Raw genomic sequence first — 20,057 nt, forward strand, 5'->3', positions numbered from 1 at the left:
AGAAATTATTAATAGTTCAAGTATCTTCAATCCACCTACAGATTTTCATTAATTTGTTCAACAGTCTGTGCATAATTCTATTATTTTACTTGTTCTAACGTTTTAGATTTACATTATGTTAATTAATTTTCAATATAAAGCACAGGATATTGTATCAAAATTGTATGACACAGATGTTTTAATAAATGAGCAATAATCATAAATTATTTTACAAATTTCTTCCGACAGCAGTATTTTAAAGTCCCACGAATGCATCATGTATCGAAGATTACCGAAGTGGACGGAATTGTGAGGAGAATGAAGATTCTCTCTCGGAACGAAATCAAGATGCAAAATCTCCACCGGACTGTGTACATGAACGGACCGAGTCGGTCCGCCCTGTAATTGTTCCGGCTCAGGTGGAAGATGTCGGGCTTCAGTCCCGAGCTCATCGACTATTTAGAAGGAAAAATCTCCTTCGAGGAATTTGAGCGGCTCCGTGAGGAGAGAAAGGCGCGGGAGCGGGTGAGGGAGAGAGAACAGTAGACTTTGTGCTTTGAGCACAATATCGCACACAACACGGAGACAGGCCTTTAGATCCACTGAATCCGCGATCACCAGCAACCTCCCCCCCCCGCCCCATTTGTTTTACCCATTCAAGGGACGTGGGCTTCACAGGTAGATCCAGCGCTTAAATGCCCTTCAGAAAATGGTGTCAAGCTGCCTTCTTGGCTGCTGTGCTGGAGATGAGGGTGTACCCGTAATGTTCAATACTAATCCTGTTGCTTTAAAAAAAACGAATTTCCCCTCGGAGGCGAACCCCTGGCTTGGGGAAACGAGGATAACTGCAGCACTAGCAGCACACGGTTCTTAATTTTGGAAGGAAAGAGCAGGTTTATCTCCCAGTCACTGCTGATTGAAAGAATCGTGTGATCTCTCACTCCCCGGCTCGGTGGAGTGACCAAGCTTAGAGAGTTGCTTGCCTCTCAGATGAACACAACGTCACTACGGTAGTAAACCTCAGTTTAGATACTTGCAGTGGTTGCTGGAGTGGTACTTGAACTCCATCTTCTGCCTCGGTGATGAGGTTTCTTTTAGGGAGTGAAGAGGGCATGTGAATAGATGAACATCGGCATTAGTGTAATTGATGTCAAAGACCATACATTCCTGCTTCCTGCGTCTCTGAGCAGGTGCACCTGGCAAGTAGCCCAGCCACAAAGTGTGCATATACTGCCCCTCTGTCAGAAACTGATAAATACATGTACTCATTCTTCAAATTAGTTTTCTGGACCTTTCTACATTATGAATCTTAATCAGGTTTATTATCATGACGTACAGTATATATTAGATTAGATTATGAGGACACGCAGTCCTCTTATTGTCATTTAGTATATCATGAAATTTGTTGTTTGGTGGCAGCAGTACAGTGCAAGACATAAAATGATGATACATTATCAAAAAGTAAATAAATAATGCAAAAGGGAAATAAGGAGATAGTGTTCACTGACCATTCTGAAATCTGACAGTAGAGGGGAAAAGCTGTTCCTAAAACACTAGATATGACTCCAGTACCTTCGCTTCAACAGCAGTAATGAGAGGAGAGCATGTTCTCGATGGTGAGGGTCCTTCGTGATGGATGCCACTGTCTTGCGGCACCATGGTGGGAAGGGTTATATCTGTGTTGGTGATGATTGAATGCACAATCCTCTGCAAACTCTTTGCGGTCATGTGTATCGGTTAAGACTTGATCTAAATTCCCTGTTATTCCTTTTGAGCGTTTGAGTTATAGCAAAATAGTTATCATATAAAAATATTTGTATTGTCTTTCTGGAAAAAAATCTCTGGTGGCAATTTAGTACATGTCTGTGATAAGAGGACATGAGAAATCACTGGCTCTGAACGCATCATATCAATCACCACTACGTGTTACACAAAATACTCCTGTTGTTGATTTGAAGCAGACCATTTCTCTGTGGAATATTCTTATTGTCTTTGCTCAAGATAGTTGAAAGCATGTGTAATGCTTCAACTTTTATGATGGCCCTTTTCCCTATCAAATATTTAAATTTATTATGAGTATCTTTTCGTTTGATGAGAAGGAGCCTTGTTTCTGGTAGAAGACAATACTGTGGAATAAAACGAATGGCATTTCTGTGGCATTTTTTAACTGCACCATTCAAACCTTTAAAAGTTTTATCATTTTTATCATTGATATAACATAATCAGTGCACAATTCTTTTGCTTATCTTAGGAAGCCACAGGTGGTGGGGTAACTGAAGATGAAGGAGAAACCACAGCAGCAGAAGATGTTGATGTCCCATCCAGGCCTTCACACAGTCGAACCAAACAAGGGGCAGATGATTCAGGTATACGATTCATCTGATGTAGGAAAGGGTTGGCTAGTATTTTTACTTTTTAAGAAAAACAGGCATCTGTCAATGCTGTAAAATAGATGGTTTGAAGAAAAATTTTAAATATTGAAGTTTATAGCTAAAATTGTGTATTTTAATCAGGTGAGAGCTTTCATGTATACAAATAATTCATATTGTTATCTTGAAATGTAGACACTGGTGTCAACCTAGTGGAAAAAGTCCCAGACCAATTGCCGTCATTTCTCAGATATGGACTGAGTGCAAAGAAGTTAGCAAAAAAGTAATTTAGAATAGCATTAGAAGTATAAAATGGCAGATGTTTCAATAATATCTGATAACTGACATATAGGGAAATGAAATTCTCTTGAAGAAGCTACATTTCCAATAACAACACACACAAAATGCTGGAGGAACTCAGCATGTCAGCTGCATCTATGGAAATGAATAGATATTCGATATTTCGGAATGAGACCCCTCTCCCGGACTGAGATGGAAGGGGGAAGCATTTTCTATAGTCTGTTACACTGAATGTTATAAACCACATTAAGGAATTATGGTAACTTTTTGACTTTTATTTAAAGTTATAAATAGAAAATGTGACATATTGCATTTTTTGGTTTTGCAGAGGAAACCTCTGATGGTGTAAGCAAGTCTGTTCATCGAGTTTTTGCTTCAATGTTTGGTGATCATGTAAGTGATGACGATGACGAGGAGCATGAACAAAATGAACAGCTCTCTGCTGGAGATGTTTTTGCCTTGGAGATGGAGCTGCAACGAGAACACAAGAAAATGCAAAGGGTGAGCAGTTTCACAATGCTTCCAGCACAGAACATACAACAGTGAAATTGGCTGAATGAGTCAATTACTTTTGTCCAGTTCTTGAATACTTTCTTTTTCTCTTCATTACGATTTGCAACAAATTTTCTCTGACTGAGCAGTTCAGTAGTTTCAGTTGTCTTATGAATCAGAAGTTATTGGGAGTATACTCTTACTGACAAGTTGGGGGTGAATGTTTTCTTATAGATTTTACAAAATAAATGATCCAACCTACTGGATATAGAATCTTGTAAACAGAAAAGGTCAGTTTAAAAAAACCTTGTTCTTGCTGTGCTTTAAAATATAACACATAACAGTTAGAAGTTCTTCAATTCCCACCTCTAGCCAGATGATTTAATAGTGTAAACTGAATTTCGTAGAACTGGAATGAGCTTAGTCTAAATGTTTTGCACTTTGGATACTAGAGTATATTCTTCTGACTGCTGTGCATAATGTTACTATTATTCACTGGCTTTGGCTCAACTTGATTTAGTGCCTGTAATAGTTTAACACAGTTGACCGTAGGTGTGAAGATAAGCAGGACTAAGTAAGAAGCATAGTGGGTATTCATTGGTTATGAATTTGTTTAGACTGGAGCAGTAGAGCTATTTGAAGAGATATGTTCTATTGTTAAGCAAAGGTTTAGTTATTGTGTATGGCCCAGGTTGAGAACATCTGTCAGTTTATGGTGTAGCCAAGGCAGTAAGATCAAATTTCTGAGGAGCTGTTGATGCAAAATTTTTGGGGTTATCAGGATGATACGGTTCATAAGTTATTTTCCTAAGCAAGATGGAAATTAGGGCTAGGCCAAAGCAAAAGACACTCACAAATTTTTACTAAGAAGCTCAGTGTGCATTATAACTGCCTTGGTGCCAGTCCTCATGGCACTGAGGATTTAGATCCATTGCTCAGATTCAAGTAGACAGATATTAACCATTTATTACCACTCATGTAACAGTCAGAGAAGTTTAATTTATGCTAAAGCCCATAAGATGGCATTCATGGATCCATGTACGTCCATACATCTCTGTATTTCACAACATTATTTTAATTCATTTCTGGCATGTACTGCCAGCAAATCCAGCACTTATTGCCCATTCCTAATTACCCTTGAGAAGCTGGTAGCCAATTGTCTTCCTGATCTGTTGTAGTTCTTGTGGTGAAGCTATGTTCACAGTGTTGTTGGGTAGTGAGTTCCAGGAATATATTTCCAAGTCAGAACAGTTTTCGTCCTGCAGTGGGACCTGCAGAGAGTGGAGTTTCCATTCATCTGTTGCTTTTGTCTTTCTTGGTAGTAAAGTTGCAGGTTTGGGTCATGATATTGAAATAGCCCAGGCAGGGATTTTGCAGATGATATATACTATAGCCGTTGTACATCAGTGGCAGAGGGAATAAATATTTAGCATGGTGGTTGTGTGCGAATTAAATAGAATGCTTTGTCTCAGATGGTGGATGATCCTCTTGAAATTTGTTGAGGCTACAGTCGTCTGGGCAAGTAGAATAGATATTATCAAACTCCTGACCTCTTCCTAAGAGAGGTAGAAAGGCCTTAAAGTGTCAGGGGGCAGAGGCACGTCACCAGCTGTGAGATACCCAGCCTCTGACTCATCAGCAGAATAGCAAATTTGTTCAATTGAGTGGGCAAGGACCATAAAAATTGACCACGTATGTTTGTGGTGCATAGCTTTAGCTGGTATGAGGGTTTATGATGACTTAAAGCAGAGCAGAAAGCTTGAATGACTCCTTAGTGGTATTCCATTTCAGGAGTAAGTTAATCTCATTTCACATAATTTGACAAATATTAATATTTGATTTTGCTAATTGAATGTCACAAGAACTTAGATATGACACATATTCTTTTCAGATGTAAAAAGAAATACATTATATGCTGATAACTACATTAAGTACTAAAACTCAACTTGATAGCCAGTGTCTGCAATAAGTGCTATAGAGCGTGGACATGTCATCCATATGCCTCATACTTTATTATCATCAGTACTGTGGAATACTTCTGACTTTAGTTTAGAATTTATAAACCTCTAATGTTATTTGAAATATTTCTTTGAAGTACTGCCTTTGAGTCACCTAGATATAATTACTCTTTGTTTTGTAAATATTTAACATCAATAAAATGAGAAAATACTGCAGTTTTGGGTACGTCATTAGGGCAAATCATTTGCAGTAAATTTTACATTATGAATTTTGTTCTGGATAATTTTGCTGGCTCTATCTCATTAGGAATATAGATACATGATGAAGGTTTTAGAGTGACATAGATGATTGTAGATCATTTGTTATGAGGAAAATTTGTTGAAATTTTATTTTCTTCTTTTCATTCTAGTTTATAGTTCTAGAACAAAATGCCTAGAAAAGGGCTGATATAATTTAGAATTAATAAAAGATAGTGAAATGCTTCAAGAAAGTCTTAAGTTGAAACAGAAAATTTCTCATAACCTAGTGGAAATCTTGAATCACTTCCCAGAGAAGACATTTGACTTGGGGTCATTTTAAATCATGGAAATCAAAAGAGACGTAAGTCATTTATAAATCTAATTTTGTGACTTTTTCCTCTCTGGAGAATAGGTAAAGAAGCTAGGTTTAGGGAATGATTGGTGAAAGAGTATCATGTCTAAATCCATGATATCGAATAAAATGGAATGACGTTAACAGATCAAATGGGCATGCTTCAACTGTGAACCTGATATAGTACACTGTTACATTTGAAACAGAGGGAACTTAACAGTAATCTATTTTTTTCTTACCATTCTTCCACTGTTCAACCTGCAATCTGTTAGGAGAGGCGACCTCGAAGTAAACTCCCTAAAGCTTTGAGAGGTCTCATGGGAGAAGCTAATATCAGGTTTGCGCGAGGAGACCGTGAAGAGGCTGTGATGATGTGTATGGAAATCATCAGACAAGGTATTACAGTGCTTGGTTTATCATCTTGTTGGAAAGTCGAACCCTACTCTATATAGCTGTAGATCCCGAAACTTATTGAAAATGCACCAAGGAGTATATTATAAAAAATGTTCAGAGTGTTGTGATCATCAATAAAATATTGTAGTCATTTGAGAGGTTTTACACAACTTTCTTAGGTTTTTATTCTGCGGAATTTGTTGAGTTTGCTTGTCTTTTTTCTCAATATCCTGCAAAATTTGGAATTGGAATTGCTTTATTATTGTCACACGTACCAAGGTACAGTGAGTAAAAAGCTTGTCTTACATACTACTCATACAGATCAATTCATTACACGGTGCATTGAGTTAGTACAAAATACTAAGTGAATGCAAAAAAAAGTGTAGCAGCTACAGAAAAAGTGCTAACAGGTTCACAAGAAGGTGCAAAATCATAATGAGGTGGCTTGTGAGATGAAGAGTCCATTTTATCATACTAGGGAAGCACTCAGTCGTCTTATAACAGCGGGGTAGAAGCTGTACTTGAGCCTGGGTGGTACGTACTTTTAAGTTCTTTGTATCTTCTACCTGATGGGCGAGGGCTGAAGAGAGAATGACCAGGTGGGTGGGGTATTTGATTATGCTGGCTGCTTTACTGAGGCAGTGAGAAGTATAGACAATATGTGAAGTATATGAATTTTGTTCTATACTCACTGGCACAGTGTCTTTACAAGTGAATACCATACTCAAGTAATGAATTATAAACAATTGAGTTAACTGATGTGACAACAAGCACTGGTTAAGCAGAACACTATTCAGTCCTGAATGCATTGTTACATATTGATAATGGATCCTTGAGGCAGTGCAGAGCAAAACCACATGACAAATGTCTATGGTAGTAGGTCTGCACTTTTAAGACAGACTGAGGCAATGGGCTTTTCAGGTTGTCAGTAGGAATGAAATTTTAACAAATGTAATGGAGATAAAAGTAAGGAAATTGTTTAAGAACTCTCTGAATTACTAGTAAGTGGTTGGAATAGGAATGATATTTTGAAGCCTTTTGGTAAAAGAGAAAGGCAGATTATATTATTTTTCAAAACCGTAACTATAGTGCATTATATGCATTTGCTTTAATGACAACTTGCACTTACAGATTTTGTTTTGTAACAAAAAATGTTGTATGTGCTTCACGTTTTATTAGCAATCAAAATTTGACACTGCATTTTGAGATATCAAGTTAGAGGGCCAGTAAAGAAAAGAGTTTGAATAAGAGCCAGAGCTTTAAGAAGGGAATTCCAGAGCCTCAGCTCTTGACAGCTTGGGTCACAGTCATCTCAAGAGGGGTTAGATTTAAGAATGTGTAGATGAAATTAAGGGTGTCAAGGTTTGCTCTGGAGGCACACAGATTCCAAAGGGTTGTATTACTGAAGAATATTACAGAGCTGGAATGGTCAAGGTCAAGAAGGGATTTGAAAATAAAGATGAAGTTGTTTATTTGTTATTTAATGATGTATGGTTTTTGAAAATTGTGTTCTAAAGCTATTCCATATTAAAACTGTTGAGTGTGAATGTGTAAAGTAGCAAATACAAAATGAGAGAAACAAGTTTGTTGGATTATGCTGACTGTTGTGTGGACCTTTCCACATGTCCTAAGTTCTGCTTGCCTTTGCCTCCCATTCCTCTGTCACCCACTACTTTTAAGAAATAATAATTTACAAAGTAGCAATATCTAAAGTGAGAAATGCAAAAGCCAGCCATTTTGTGCTTTTATCTATATTAGGATTTTTAAAATGTTAAGCATGCTTCGGGCATAATTTGAGAACAAATATAGGTTATTGTTGGATCTTTAAAAATATAGTCAAGGAAAATCATTTCAAAGTCAAAATATGCCATACTTCATTAAGTTACTTCTAGTAATGTTTTACTTTAATAATAAGAACAAAAATATGGGCAAAGGACAATTCAGTAGCAGTATGTCACTGGCAATTTTACAACTGTGCTCCCAGCTTCTGAAATAGCTTCAGGGCCAATAACATTATGTGTATTTCACTAACATCTTTCAAATATAATTTGCATTTACTTCTTGTTATTTTAACAGGTAGAATATGTTTTCATGAAATGAAGAGCTTACTGTAAAAGGACTTGTAGGAAATAACTGCTCATGAACTAATTAAATCATTCTAATTTTGTAATGACTATTATAAATTTGTTTTCTTTCTCCTAGCTCCTCTTGCTTATGAGCCCTTCTCTACCCTTGCAATGATTTATGAAGATCAAGGAGACATGGAGAAATCGTTGCAATTTGGATTAATTGCAGCTCATTTAAATCCCAGTGATCCAGAGGAGTGGGTGAAATTGGCTGAAATGTCTCTTGAGCAAGACAATATCAAACAGGCTATTTTCTGTTATTCTAAAGGTATAGTTAAATTAATCTCTTAAATGGAAATTAAAACAATGAAAGGTGATTCAGTGTGAGTTTTGGTCTTGAAATAACAACCCAGTGACTGATAATCTGACTCCTATCTCGGCAAGTAGTGAAGTTGTGTATGTCTAATAATTTATGGGCTGGCATCAAAGAAAAACAACACAATGGTCATCTGATTTTTATAAAAATCCAGCTGGTCAACTAATGTCCTTCAGGAAAAGTGGCTTGTTACCTCTACCCAATCTGACCACCTGTGATTCATAAATAATGTGGTTAACTCTCTAATAGCCTCTGAAGGGACCGAGTAAGCTTCTGTATAGTAGACAAGTCGCAAACAAGAGAAAATCTGCAGCTACTGGATATCCAAGCAAAACATGCAAAATGCTGCAGGAATTCAGCAGGCCAGGCAGCACCTATGGAAAAAAGTACAGTCAACGTTTCGGGCCGAGACCTTTTGGCAGGACTGGGGGAGAAGAGATGAGGAGCAGATATAAAAGGTGGGGGAGGGGAGAAAGAAACACAAGACGTTAGGTGAAACCGGGAGGGGGAGGGATGAAGTAAAGAGCTGGGAAGTTGATTGGTGAAAGGGATACAGAAAGAAAAGGGGCAACGACCACCAGAGGTAGCCAATGGGCAGGCAAGGAGATAGAGTGAGAGAGGGAAAAGGGGATGGGGAATGGTAGCGGGGGGGCATTACCGGTAGTTTGAGAAATCAATGTTCATGCCATCAGGTTGGAATCTACCCAGATGGAATATAAGGTGGTGTTCCTCCAATCTGAGTGTGACCTCATCAGGACAATACAGGAGGCCATGGATGGGAAGTGGAATTAAAGTGGGTGGCCACAGAGAGATCGCGCTTCTTCTGGCGGGCGGAGTGTAGATGCTCAGCAAAACAGTCTCCCAATCTATGTCAGTTCTCATTGATATACAGGAGGCCACACAGGGAGCACTGGACACAGTATGTGACCCCAACAGACTCTCAGCTGAAGTGTCGCCTCACCTGGAAGGACTGTTTGGGGCCCTAACTTTTTTCCTTAGATGCTCCCTGGCCAGCTGAGATTTGTGTGTGTTACTGCATAGTAGACATTATCCGTAGTAATCTGACATATTTTTCGGGTATGTTTAAGCTGAATGGATGGACTTCTAAAGTCTTGCTCACCCGTGTGGTGTCTGACTTTGGAATGCTATCCATAAACTAGATGAGAAACAGCTTGACGTGGTTATATCCACAGTTTAACCTCAACATCCCAGATTCTTCTACCACCATCCCTCAGTATATTCTGTTGTGCCGATAGGATACCAGTGTATGAACCAAAATAGGCGATTTGAGTCCTCAAACCAGTTCCATTCCTTAAAGAAATTGGGGTTGATCTGTGACCTAACTACTAAACTGAAAAAATCACTTGAGATTAGGAATTATTTGTACTCTCAGATAGTTATATCTTTAATTAGCCTCAAAATTGACATCAGATTGCTTGAGATCTCATGGCATTCAGGACACGGGATCCACCAGCATTGACAGCTCCATTTTTCAGCTCATAAATCAGCATTCTTCAGAGTTTAGCATCATTCTCTGAGGGAAGGAAGGGAACAGGTTAAACTATGTGTAGAAGACTTTGTTTCTGATGAAACTGTTGCTGAAAGATCAAGCTGATAATGAGACCCTGTTTTCTGTCTTGTCTGTAAATGATTATATTGGCAGGTAACCAGTTCTGCAGTTTTGTCACAAAGTGATCATCTTGCACTGATTATTGTGGTACTACTAAGAGGGACATAACAATACAGATGGTCCAAGATAGGGTATCATTGAGGAAGTGTGAATGAAACAAGAGCAGAATTATGTACACAAATGATACTGCAGATGCTGGGATGCTGGTAATCTTGAGAAACACACAAAGCGGGTCAGCAAGCATCTATAGAGAGGAATAAACAGTCAGTATTTCAAGCCCAGACTCTTCATCATGACTAGAGAAGAAGCCAGAATAAGAAGGTGTGGGGGAGGGGAAGGAATACAAACTGGTAGATGATCGATGAACCAGGTGAGGGATGAACATCGATTTCTCTAACCTGGTAATTTCTCCCTCCCTCCACCTTTTTTTTTGCCATTCTCCATTACAGCTTCCCCCTTTCCCCTTCTCAGCTGCCTGTCACCTCCCTCTGGTACCTCTCCTCCTTCCCTTTCTCCAGTGGTCTTCTGTCCTCTCCTATCAGATTCCTTCTTCTGTAGCCCCTTTACCTCTTCCATCCATCACCTCCCAACTTCTTACTTCATGCCCCTCCCCCACCTACCCACCTTCACCCTCATCTGACCTGCTCAGTTCCTCCAGCAGTTTGTGTCCCAGCAGAATTATATACTCTTGCAACAGCTAACTTCCAGGCCCAAAAATTGAAGTCTGATCCTGGGTTATCAAGGGGTGTGTCTGAAGCAGCAGCAGGTAATAAGCAAACTATAGTACAACTCTAATGAAGCTCGTAATACTGCATGTGAAATGGTGGCAGTGACACTTAAAATGGAATTAAATTGTATTATAAGGTACAGATTGGAGCATTGCTTAGCAATTATTAGGGAATGGAGATGGAGAAATGCGCAACTATTTGGAGGAGGAACAAGTTCCAAGAATGTCCACAGTCACGTGAAACCCACCAAGCGTCTGCAAGACTCTCAAGTGTTTGCGGACATCTTTGCTGAAAGTGCTAGGAGATTGGATTTTACTCAGCTTCCTTTTCTGTCCACACCAATTAAGATACTAATATAAACACATAATATCACTTACAGCTTTTGAAAATGCTTAAGAATTTTAAATTACATCTGCAGTTATTTTCATGCAGTTTTATAAAATTTCCAGCATTAGACACTGCTTTCCTTTAGTAATTCTCTGAACATTGAAGGTAATCATGCTGGACGTGGGATATTTATTACCTAAAGTGCTTAAATCCTGTTTTATGCTTGTGCTAAGACTTTTGCATTTTTCTTGATTATTGTTTTTTGACCGTACTACCATAAATTCAGACCTTTTTCGTCTCTATACTTCCAAATCCTTCGTGCAAAATCTTCAATCATTTTTCTGACACTGGTTTCAATTGAAAGCTTCACAGTATTGAGCTCCAAGGTCAATAGCAATCAAACATCCAATACCAGCTCTACTGACTTTATTAACTGTGGAAAATCCTGGCCTAGTCATAATTCTGCCTGCATTTCCAGAAACCCGCATTATTGCTGCACAGGACGTCATAGAGAGAGACGGCACAGAAGTGAACCTTTCAATCCACAAAATGCATGTCAACATCAGCCTGCATTTACACTAATCCTACATTAAGCCGAGTTTCTTCTTATTCCTCATGCATTCTCATCAGTTTCCCTCAGATTCTACATAATAGGAACAATTTACAGTAATTAATTAGTCTACTAAACTGCATATGTTTGGAGTGTGAGAGGAAGTATGAACACTTATAGGAAACTCATGCTTTCATGGGATGAACGTGCAAACTCTGCATTGACAGCACCCGAAGGTCAGAATTAAACCAAAGTGCCTGTTGCTGTGAGGTAGAGCTCTTTTGTCGAGCTTGTGTGGCCTTTTCTTAATTCTGCAAACTTGTGCTTGTGAAAATAGATTTGCATGAGAGTCTAGTTGTCGGAGTACATTAAAACATCATAGACTGAGGAGGGGTACTATATTATGTTCTTTGTAGATGTGGTTAAGGTATTTAAGTTTTTGATCAGTGAAATAAATATATGTGTGTGCATGTATGTGTATGTATGTGTGTGTGTGTGTATATATACACTTTTTTCAGAAAATATTTCTGAAGCTTTCATGAAATGTCACAATGTTTTGCAATCTGTTTAATTTTTATCTAAATAGTTTATCTAATCAGGTGAAGCTTTCTTCAACAATTGTGTGGAAGAAAATTGCAGTTTTGCCCTACTGGTCACTTTTTAACTATAATCTATTTCTTACGCAAGGTTCTAATTTGTAGTTGTGACATAAGGAATGTCTTAAATAGTAAAAAGCCTGATATACATAACTGATTTGTTCATAACATTTAGCCATAAAGTATGATACAACAAATGTCCGGTACCTTTGGGAGCGCAGCAGCCTTTATGAACAGCTTGGTGAACACAAGCTGGCTATGGATGGATACAGGCGCATCCTTAATATTCTGCCACCTACTGATGGGGAACACTTCATGCAGCTAGCCAGAGACATGGCAAAGTAAGTTACCACAGTAATGATCCTTTCATTAAAAACAGTTATTAATCCACATTTTAGTTTGTTATCAGTAAAACAAAAATTCTGCACATTAAGTTTTCAAATTTACACAAGCTGATTTGGCTATTATACTGAGGAAAAGGATTAAAATGTGACAATCTGAAATTATTTTTAGACTTGAGTTTTCAGTCTTGTCATAAATAGACTCAAAGTACCTAGCCAAGCTATGGCTAAAGGAGCTGGGATGTTGCATTTCTGATCCAGCTACCAGTGATGCCTGGACAGGAACATTGCTTTGATACTAATTATGATTGCTTTGAATCAGATTAACCATTCATTTTAAGTTATGTAGTGGTGATGAATAACATCTCATTTTATGTAGGTGAATGTCATGCCTTGAACCAAAATACTTTGTGTTTATCTGCCTACACTAAGTAGAGAGGGTGCTTCACATTTTTTTACTCACTTCCTCAGGGTTGAGGATAATTTGCTTGCACTCCAGGTGTGTGTATTCTAGGGTGGCTCATATGGTTATGTGGGATTTGTAATACACAGATGGCTAGGTTGTATTGGAAGTGCCTTCCTTCTGCCATTTTTGGTAGATTCTTGATGGCATTGCGAATGCTGCTTTGTCATTTTGATTCTGGTGTCAAGCATGCGAATGTCATCACCTGCCCATAAGAGATGGCAAAGTGTAATTAAGCCATTTACTGAGGATGTTGCTGTGGGAGAGAATGCTGATACTGGTTACTTATACTGGCAGGGCATTTGAGACAGCATTGGGGGTACTCTGTTCATGTACAGTGTTGTTTTGAAAGATGTTTTCATCCATATGGAATAATATGAATTTTATTCTATTTCTAGCTAAATCTAGCTTATATTGAATGTAGAGTTTTATGTAGAAATTAGGTATATTGTTTCTAGATAGTGATATGCAGCTATACAGCTTTTGCCCACACAGCCTCTTATGGGATTGGGATGGACCTTTCCCCAAGGTGCTGCTACTGACCATGTACCTTGCTTTTGTTGATTATTGGACACTCTCTTATGTTGACAGAATTCACAGATTCTTCATTCTCCAAGACGTCCCTTTGATTTTTGAGCAATGTTACGCACACTAGGTACTCTGCTGACCATTGACATGTATTTTCTTCCCTACTGCCGTGCCACTGGGCACACAGCTGCACTGCACCAGCTCAATTATTGACTGAGTTTGACTCTGGTTTCTTCAATTGGGTTAGATACTCCGTGTACTGTATATTCTTAATTAACACTGAGCTGCCCAATATTTGCCAGAAAGCAAACTCAAACACAATCTATAACAGGGGTAGGCAACCTTAAGCACAAATGATTTTCTAGCATGCGTTATTCATTAATTTGAGGCAAAACATAACTAGATGCATTTAAATGGATAATTCCCATATTTCAAGTTTTTTATGGCATTTATCTGGCCCACCGTCCGCTCATTAATACGCGATCCGGCCCACAGAGGCAAAAAGGTTGCCGACCCCTCATCTATAGCATCATTATTTGTTTATATTCTAATAAATATTTCCCAGAGTGCCAGGAACCAGCTTGGAAGCTTTATATTCTGAATGAGGCTGTGATTATGAGATTATTGCACACCTTACTTGAATTGAAACTAGTGGATGAAGGGAGTGTTTAGACTCTGTTGATTTTAAGATCAATCATTTAGAAATAGACATTTCTTCTAACTAGAATAAAATCTGACTTTTTTCAGAAGTTATTATGAAACTAATGATATTACATCAGCTATTGGTGTGATGGAAGAGGCCCTTAGCAAACATCAGAGCCTAGTTTCCGCTGAGGATGTGAACATGGCAGCGGAACTGTACCTCTCGAGCAAACAGTATGATAAAACATTAGAGGTAGGTATGTGTGAGCAATAGGAAAGGTGGATGAAGTGGTGCTTTTCCATTGGAATGCATTATTTTCCAGATCAGCAAGTTTGCTCACTTGTAAACTGAGTCAAATTAATCTGTGGGGGGAGTGCTAAGGGATCATGTAATAACGATTCAGTCGGAGTCACTGTTTGAAGTTGAATGCTGTTGCTATATCAACAATGTTACATCTTTATTAATTTCTATCTTGTTGGCTTGATTATTATTTTTGCATTAAGACTTTCATTGCTTTCCTTGGCATTTTCAGATCTTCTATTTACACCAGCAGCAAAAAAAAATCACTCATTACTTTTAGCTGTCTTGCATATCCCTGTGTTGCAGACAACTGAATTGAGAAGCTATCCTCAACCACAAATAGTTTATCAAAATCACCTTAAAGGACAAGATTATGTTCTGCAATCATATCATGTGATGCTCTATCCTTTATTTGAAATAACGTGCTTCTTAGCTACTACCCAATATTCAATAAATATTATTTTGATTTAAAATGGATGCTTAATTTTGAATTATCAGATACTGTATACTATTACTTTTCAATTCTGGTCTGCCTCACATCAGTCTTGGATAACTAAAAGTTTTCCCCAGTTCTACCCTGTACTTAAATTTCAAATTATGGCTCATTTTTATTCATATACCACCTTATTTCAGTGGGGTCACTTTTGCTGAACAAAATCATCTAACCAAAACCTCTGTTTGTCACCTTAAAATTTCTGTATAGATAAATAATTTTAGGATTCTGCTTCATAATGAGATGAGTATTGAAATCGTATCTAATCCGTCATTTTTACAACTTAAATATGTTGGAGATTGATGTCTCCAGTGTTCTCTTTATCAACCTTTTCAAAGCCACCATTCATGAAGCCCATTGGGTCCAGAATTGTAGCTCGAGGGAGCACATTTCATGATTCTACAAATGGTACTTTACCATTTCATAAGATGCTTCTTTTACATAATTATTTATTCAGCAATAGTTCAGTACTTCCATTATGGTACCCCAATTCAAATTCTGTCACCTAAATCTTCTTGAAAGGTTGGTGGTTCCCTACACTTCAACAAATTCATTTCAATATCTTTCGCCCTATTTTTAAGTCTTCTTGGGCCTTGTTGATTTTAATCTTCTCCAGCCATGTTATGTTCCAGCATATATACTTCTAGTTAAGGACATACTCCCTAAAACACAACTACTTTCTGTAACTATTACTTTTTCAACATCCAATTTCCAATTTTTTGTTCATCTTTCATCTGGTATATTGGTACTGATAAGTTCTTGTTTAATAAAAATGTAAGTGGTTTTGAACTTGCAGTATTTTGATATAAGCCTGTTTGATTTTTCTTTCTTTCATAGATTATAACTACCTTTACTGAAGTTGTGGTTGAAAAGATTTCTTCAAAACCAGATCATGCAGAGGAAGGTAAAAAGTGCTTTTGGGTTTGGGCTACAAGTCATTTTTAGGATTTGTTAATGTTATGGGGCAATTATGTATTTATGGGCTGTTTACAATAGTGCTTTAGATATTGGTATTTCACCACTTGGATCTGCTTTTGAACCAACTCAGTTGATGGGACGAAGGTTTCATATGCCTATGCAACGGTCCTCTATGAAACTAATTCCAACAGACAACTGTTGGTCCTACCCGCTATTTCATCCTCCGTCGGATCCACGCCTGCAATCGCCGTTTTTTTGACTTTGTCATGTTAGGCAAAGATCGCAAGATCTTACATCTACGGACTCCAGAGCCTGCCGGCCCCGACGCTAGCAGGCATGAACTTTCAATTGCGGCTCCTGCCATTGATCTCGGCGGCTCCAACACCTCAGGACATATTCAAAACCCGGATTCCAGCAACGACCATGGACACATTCGAAGTGATTACGCAACCACCAACTGCGACTCCAGCCTTGAACTCCAGGCCGGGTCTTTATGTGCTGCTGTTGTGACTCCCGTCTCCCCTTCCCCTACCACCACTCCGCAGCCCCGTCTTCCTCAGATCCCACCGTCAGCTCCTGGGCCCTCAGAGGCTCCATCTTCCTCTCACCCCAACCCTCCCCTCTCCATTGACACCCCCAGCCTCCCCCCTCCCTCCTCTGATCCCAGCTCTCATCCGTGCCGGGTCTTTACCATCCCCTCCGACCTTCAACTGTCAGAGGCAGAACGCTCTGTCCTCAGTAAGGGCCTCACGTTTGTCCCCCTTCGCCCACACCTCAGCGAGTTCCGTGTTCGCCATGATGCGGAACTTTTCTTCCGCCGTCTCCGTCTCCGAGCCTACTTCTTCGGCAAGGACTCTTCCACCCCCACCGATGACCCCTTCTCCCGTCTTCAACCCTCCTCTTCTTCATGGACACCCCGCTCTGGTCTTCTGCCTGCTCTGGATCTCTTTATTGCCAACTGCCGACGGGACATCAACCGTCTCGACTTCACCGCACCTTGTCCCCATTCCAACCTCACTCCTTCGGAACGCTCTGCTCTCCACTTCCTCCGCACTAATCCTAACATTATTTTTAAACCCGCCGATAAAGGGGGTGCTGTTGTAGTCTGGCGTACTGACCTCTACCTTGCCGAGGCACAGCGACAACTCGCGGATACCTCCTCTTATTTACCCCTCGATCGTGACCCCACTAAGGAGCACCAGGCCATTGTCTCCCACACTATCAACGACTTTATCCGCTCAGGGGATCTCCCATCCACTGCTACCAACCTTATAGTTCCCACACCCCGCTCTTCCCGTTTCTACCTCCTACCCAAGATCCACAAACCTGCCTGTCCTGGCCGACCTATTGTCTCAGCTTGCTCCTGCCCCACCGAACTCGTTTCTGCATACCTCGACACTGTTTTATCACCCCTTGTTCAATCCCTTCCGACCTATGTTCGTGACACTTCTCACGCTCTTAAACTTTTCGATGATTTTAAGTTCCCTGGCCCCCACTGCTTTATTTTCACCATGGATGTCCAGTCCCTATATACTTCCATCCCCCATCAGGAAGGTCTCAAAGCTCTACGCTTCTTTTTGGATTCCAGACCTAATCAGTTCCCCTCTACCACCACTCTGCTCCGTCTAGCAGAATTAGTCCTTACTCTTAATAATTTCTCCTTTTGCTCCTCCCATTTCCTCCAAACTAAAGGTGTAGCTATGGGCACCCGTATGGGTCCTAGCTATGCCTGCCTTTTTGTTGGGTTTGTGGAACAATCTATGTTCCGTGCCTATTCTGGTATCTGTCCCCCACTTTTCCTTCGCTACATCAACGACTGCATTGGCGCTGCTTCCTGCACGCATGCAGAACTCGTTGACTTTATTAACTTTGCCTCCAACTTTCACCCTGCCCTCAAGTTTACCTGGTCCATTTCCGACACCTCCCTCCCCTTTCTAGATCTTTCTGTCTCTGTCTCTGGAGACAGCTTATCCACTGATGTCTACTATAAGCCTACTGACTCTCACAGCTATCTGGACTATTCCTCTTCTCACCCTGTCTCTTGCAAAAACGCCATCCCCTTCTCGCAATTCCTCCGTCTCCGCCGCATCTGCTCTCAGGATGAGGCTTTTCATTCTAGGACGAGGGAGATGTCTTCATTTTTTAAAGAAAGGGGCTTCCCTTCCTCCACTATCAACTCTGCTCTTAAACGCATCTCCCCCATTTCACGTACATCTGCTCTCACTCCATCCTCCCACCACCCCACTAGGAATAGGGTTCCCCTGGTCCTCACCTACCACCCCACCAGCCTCCGGGTCCAACATATTATTCTCCGTAACTTCCGCCACCTCCAACGGGATCCCACCACTAAGCACATCTTTCCCTCCCCCCTCTCTCTGCATTCCGCAGGGATCGCTCCCTACACAACTCCCTTGTCCATTCGTCCCCCCCATCCCTCCCCACTGATCTCCCTCCTGGCACTTATCCGTGTAAGCGGAACAAGTGCTACACATGCCCTTACACTTCCTCCCTTACCACCATTCAGGGCCCCAAACAGTCCTTCCAGGTGAGGCATCACTTCACCTGTGAGTCGACTGGGGTGATATACTGCGTCCGGTGCTCCCGATGTGGCCTTTTATATATTGGTGAGACCCGACGCAGACTGGGAGACCGCTTTGCTAAACATCTACGCTCTGTCCGCCAGAGAAAGCAGGATCTCCCAGTGGCCACACATTTTAATTCCACATCCCATTCCCATTCTGACATGTCTATCCACGGCCTCCTCTACTGTAAAGATGAAGCCACACTCAGGTTGGAGGAACAACACCTTATATTCCGTCTGGGTAGCCTCCAACCTGATGGCATGAACATTGACTTCTCTAACTTCCGCTAGGCCCCACCTCCCCCTCGTACCCCATCTGTTACTCATTTTTATGCACACATTCTTTCTCTCACTCTCCTTTTTCTCCCTCTGTCCCTCTGAATATACCTCTTGCCCATCCTCTGGGTCACCCCCCCCCCGTCTTTCTTCCCGGACCTCCTGTCCCATGATCCTCTCGTATCCCCTTTTGCCTATCACCTGTCCAGCTCTCGGCTCTATCCCTCCCCCTCCTGTCTTCTCCTATCATTTTGCATCTCCCCCTCCCCCTCCAGCTTTCAAATCCCTTACTCACTCTTCCTTCAGTTAGTCCTGACGAAGGGTCTCGGCCTGAAACGTCGACTGCGCCTCTTCCTATAGATGCTGCTTGGCCTGCTGCGTTCACCAGCAACTTTGATGTGTGTTGCTTGAATTTCCAGCATCTGCAGAATTCCTGTTGTTTGCCCAACAGACAACTTAATCTGATTGCAAATAGACACCAGCCTATCACTCAAAACTTTCTCTATGTTAGTACAAATTGGTCATCTCCCTCTGAAACATCATGCAATTTCATGGTGTGTAATATAGAACATATAAGAAATGCTCTTCTGATGTTAGGGTTGATGGATGTTGCTGGTAGAGTAGATGAATCTTTACTCTGTTCCTGATCTGATTATGATTAATGTCAACACGGTGCATCTGAAGTGGAATAATGCCCTCATTGGCTCAACATTAAAATATTGCTCTTAGTTGAATATTTTCTTTTCAATGGTGTAGTTTTCGTAAGTGATCCACTGTATATGTTAAAACTGTGATATAGCATATCAGTTCATTATCACTCTACATCTTTCAAATGCGATGTTCTGCAATATAGGACACTGTTTTTGAACAAGTCTTCCTTATATTAAGTATTCCTAGTAACTACATGTAGATAATTTGTTACTTTTTTGGTAAAGGCACAGTTATTTTGTTCTTATACAGAAGCAATTCTAAGCCATATGGACAGGCTCTGTTCATAATGCTTAAATCAGATATAAAACTCCTATGAATCGAAATCTTTGTTCCAAAGTTATGTTGCACATTTTTTTTAATAGAGGCATATTTTTTTTAAAGAATTAAGCAGCAATCTCTATTTGTACAGTATCTTCCAGAAAGAAAAATTCTTAAAGTGCTCCATAC

The 20,057-nt window shown here is 40.1% G+C and overlaps 1 protein-coding gene across 3 annotated transcripts in view; it reads left to right on the top strand.

Annotated features, from left to right (window-relative positions):
* gtf3c3 (general transcription factor IIIC, polypeptide 3) overlaps positions 1–20,057 on the top strand; it is a 52,413-nt gene that overhangs the window by 1,329 nt on the left and 31,027 nt on the right. Inside the window, exons 1-8 of one of the 3 annotated variants that reach the window (XM_063050066.1) lie at positions 393–504; positions 2,231–2,345; positions 2,977–3,149; positions 5,963–6,086; positions 8,286–8,477; positions 12,532–12,697; positions 14,436–14,583; positions 15,962–16,028. In XM_063050066.1, the coding sequence (XP_062906136.1) occupies positions 406–504; positions 2,231–2,345; positions 2,977–3,149; positions 5,963–6,086; positions 8,286–8,477; positions 12,532–12,697; positions 14,436–14,583; positions 15,962–16,028 (1,084 nt within the window). In that variant the 5' untranslated portion in view covers positions 393–405. Of the gene's footprint in view, positions 1–392; positions 505–542; positions 658–2,230; positions 2,346–2,976; positions 3,150–5,962; positions 6,087–8,285; positions 8,478–12,531; positions 12,698–14,435; positions 14,584–15,961; positions 16,029–20,057 lie in introns of those variants that run through there. The other 2 variants (XM_063050067.1, XM_063050068.1) reach the window with 2 other exon arrangements.

Source organism: Mobula hypostoma, chromosome 6 (genome assembly GCF_963921235.1).
Source record: "Mobula hypostoma chromosome 6, sMobHyp1.1, whole genome shotgun sequence".
NCBI classification, from domain to species: domain Eukaryota; kingdom Metazoa; phylum Chordata; class Chondrichthyes; order Myliobatiformes; family Myliobatidae; genus Mobula; species Mobula hypostoma.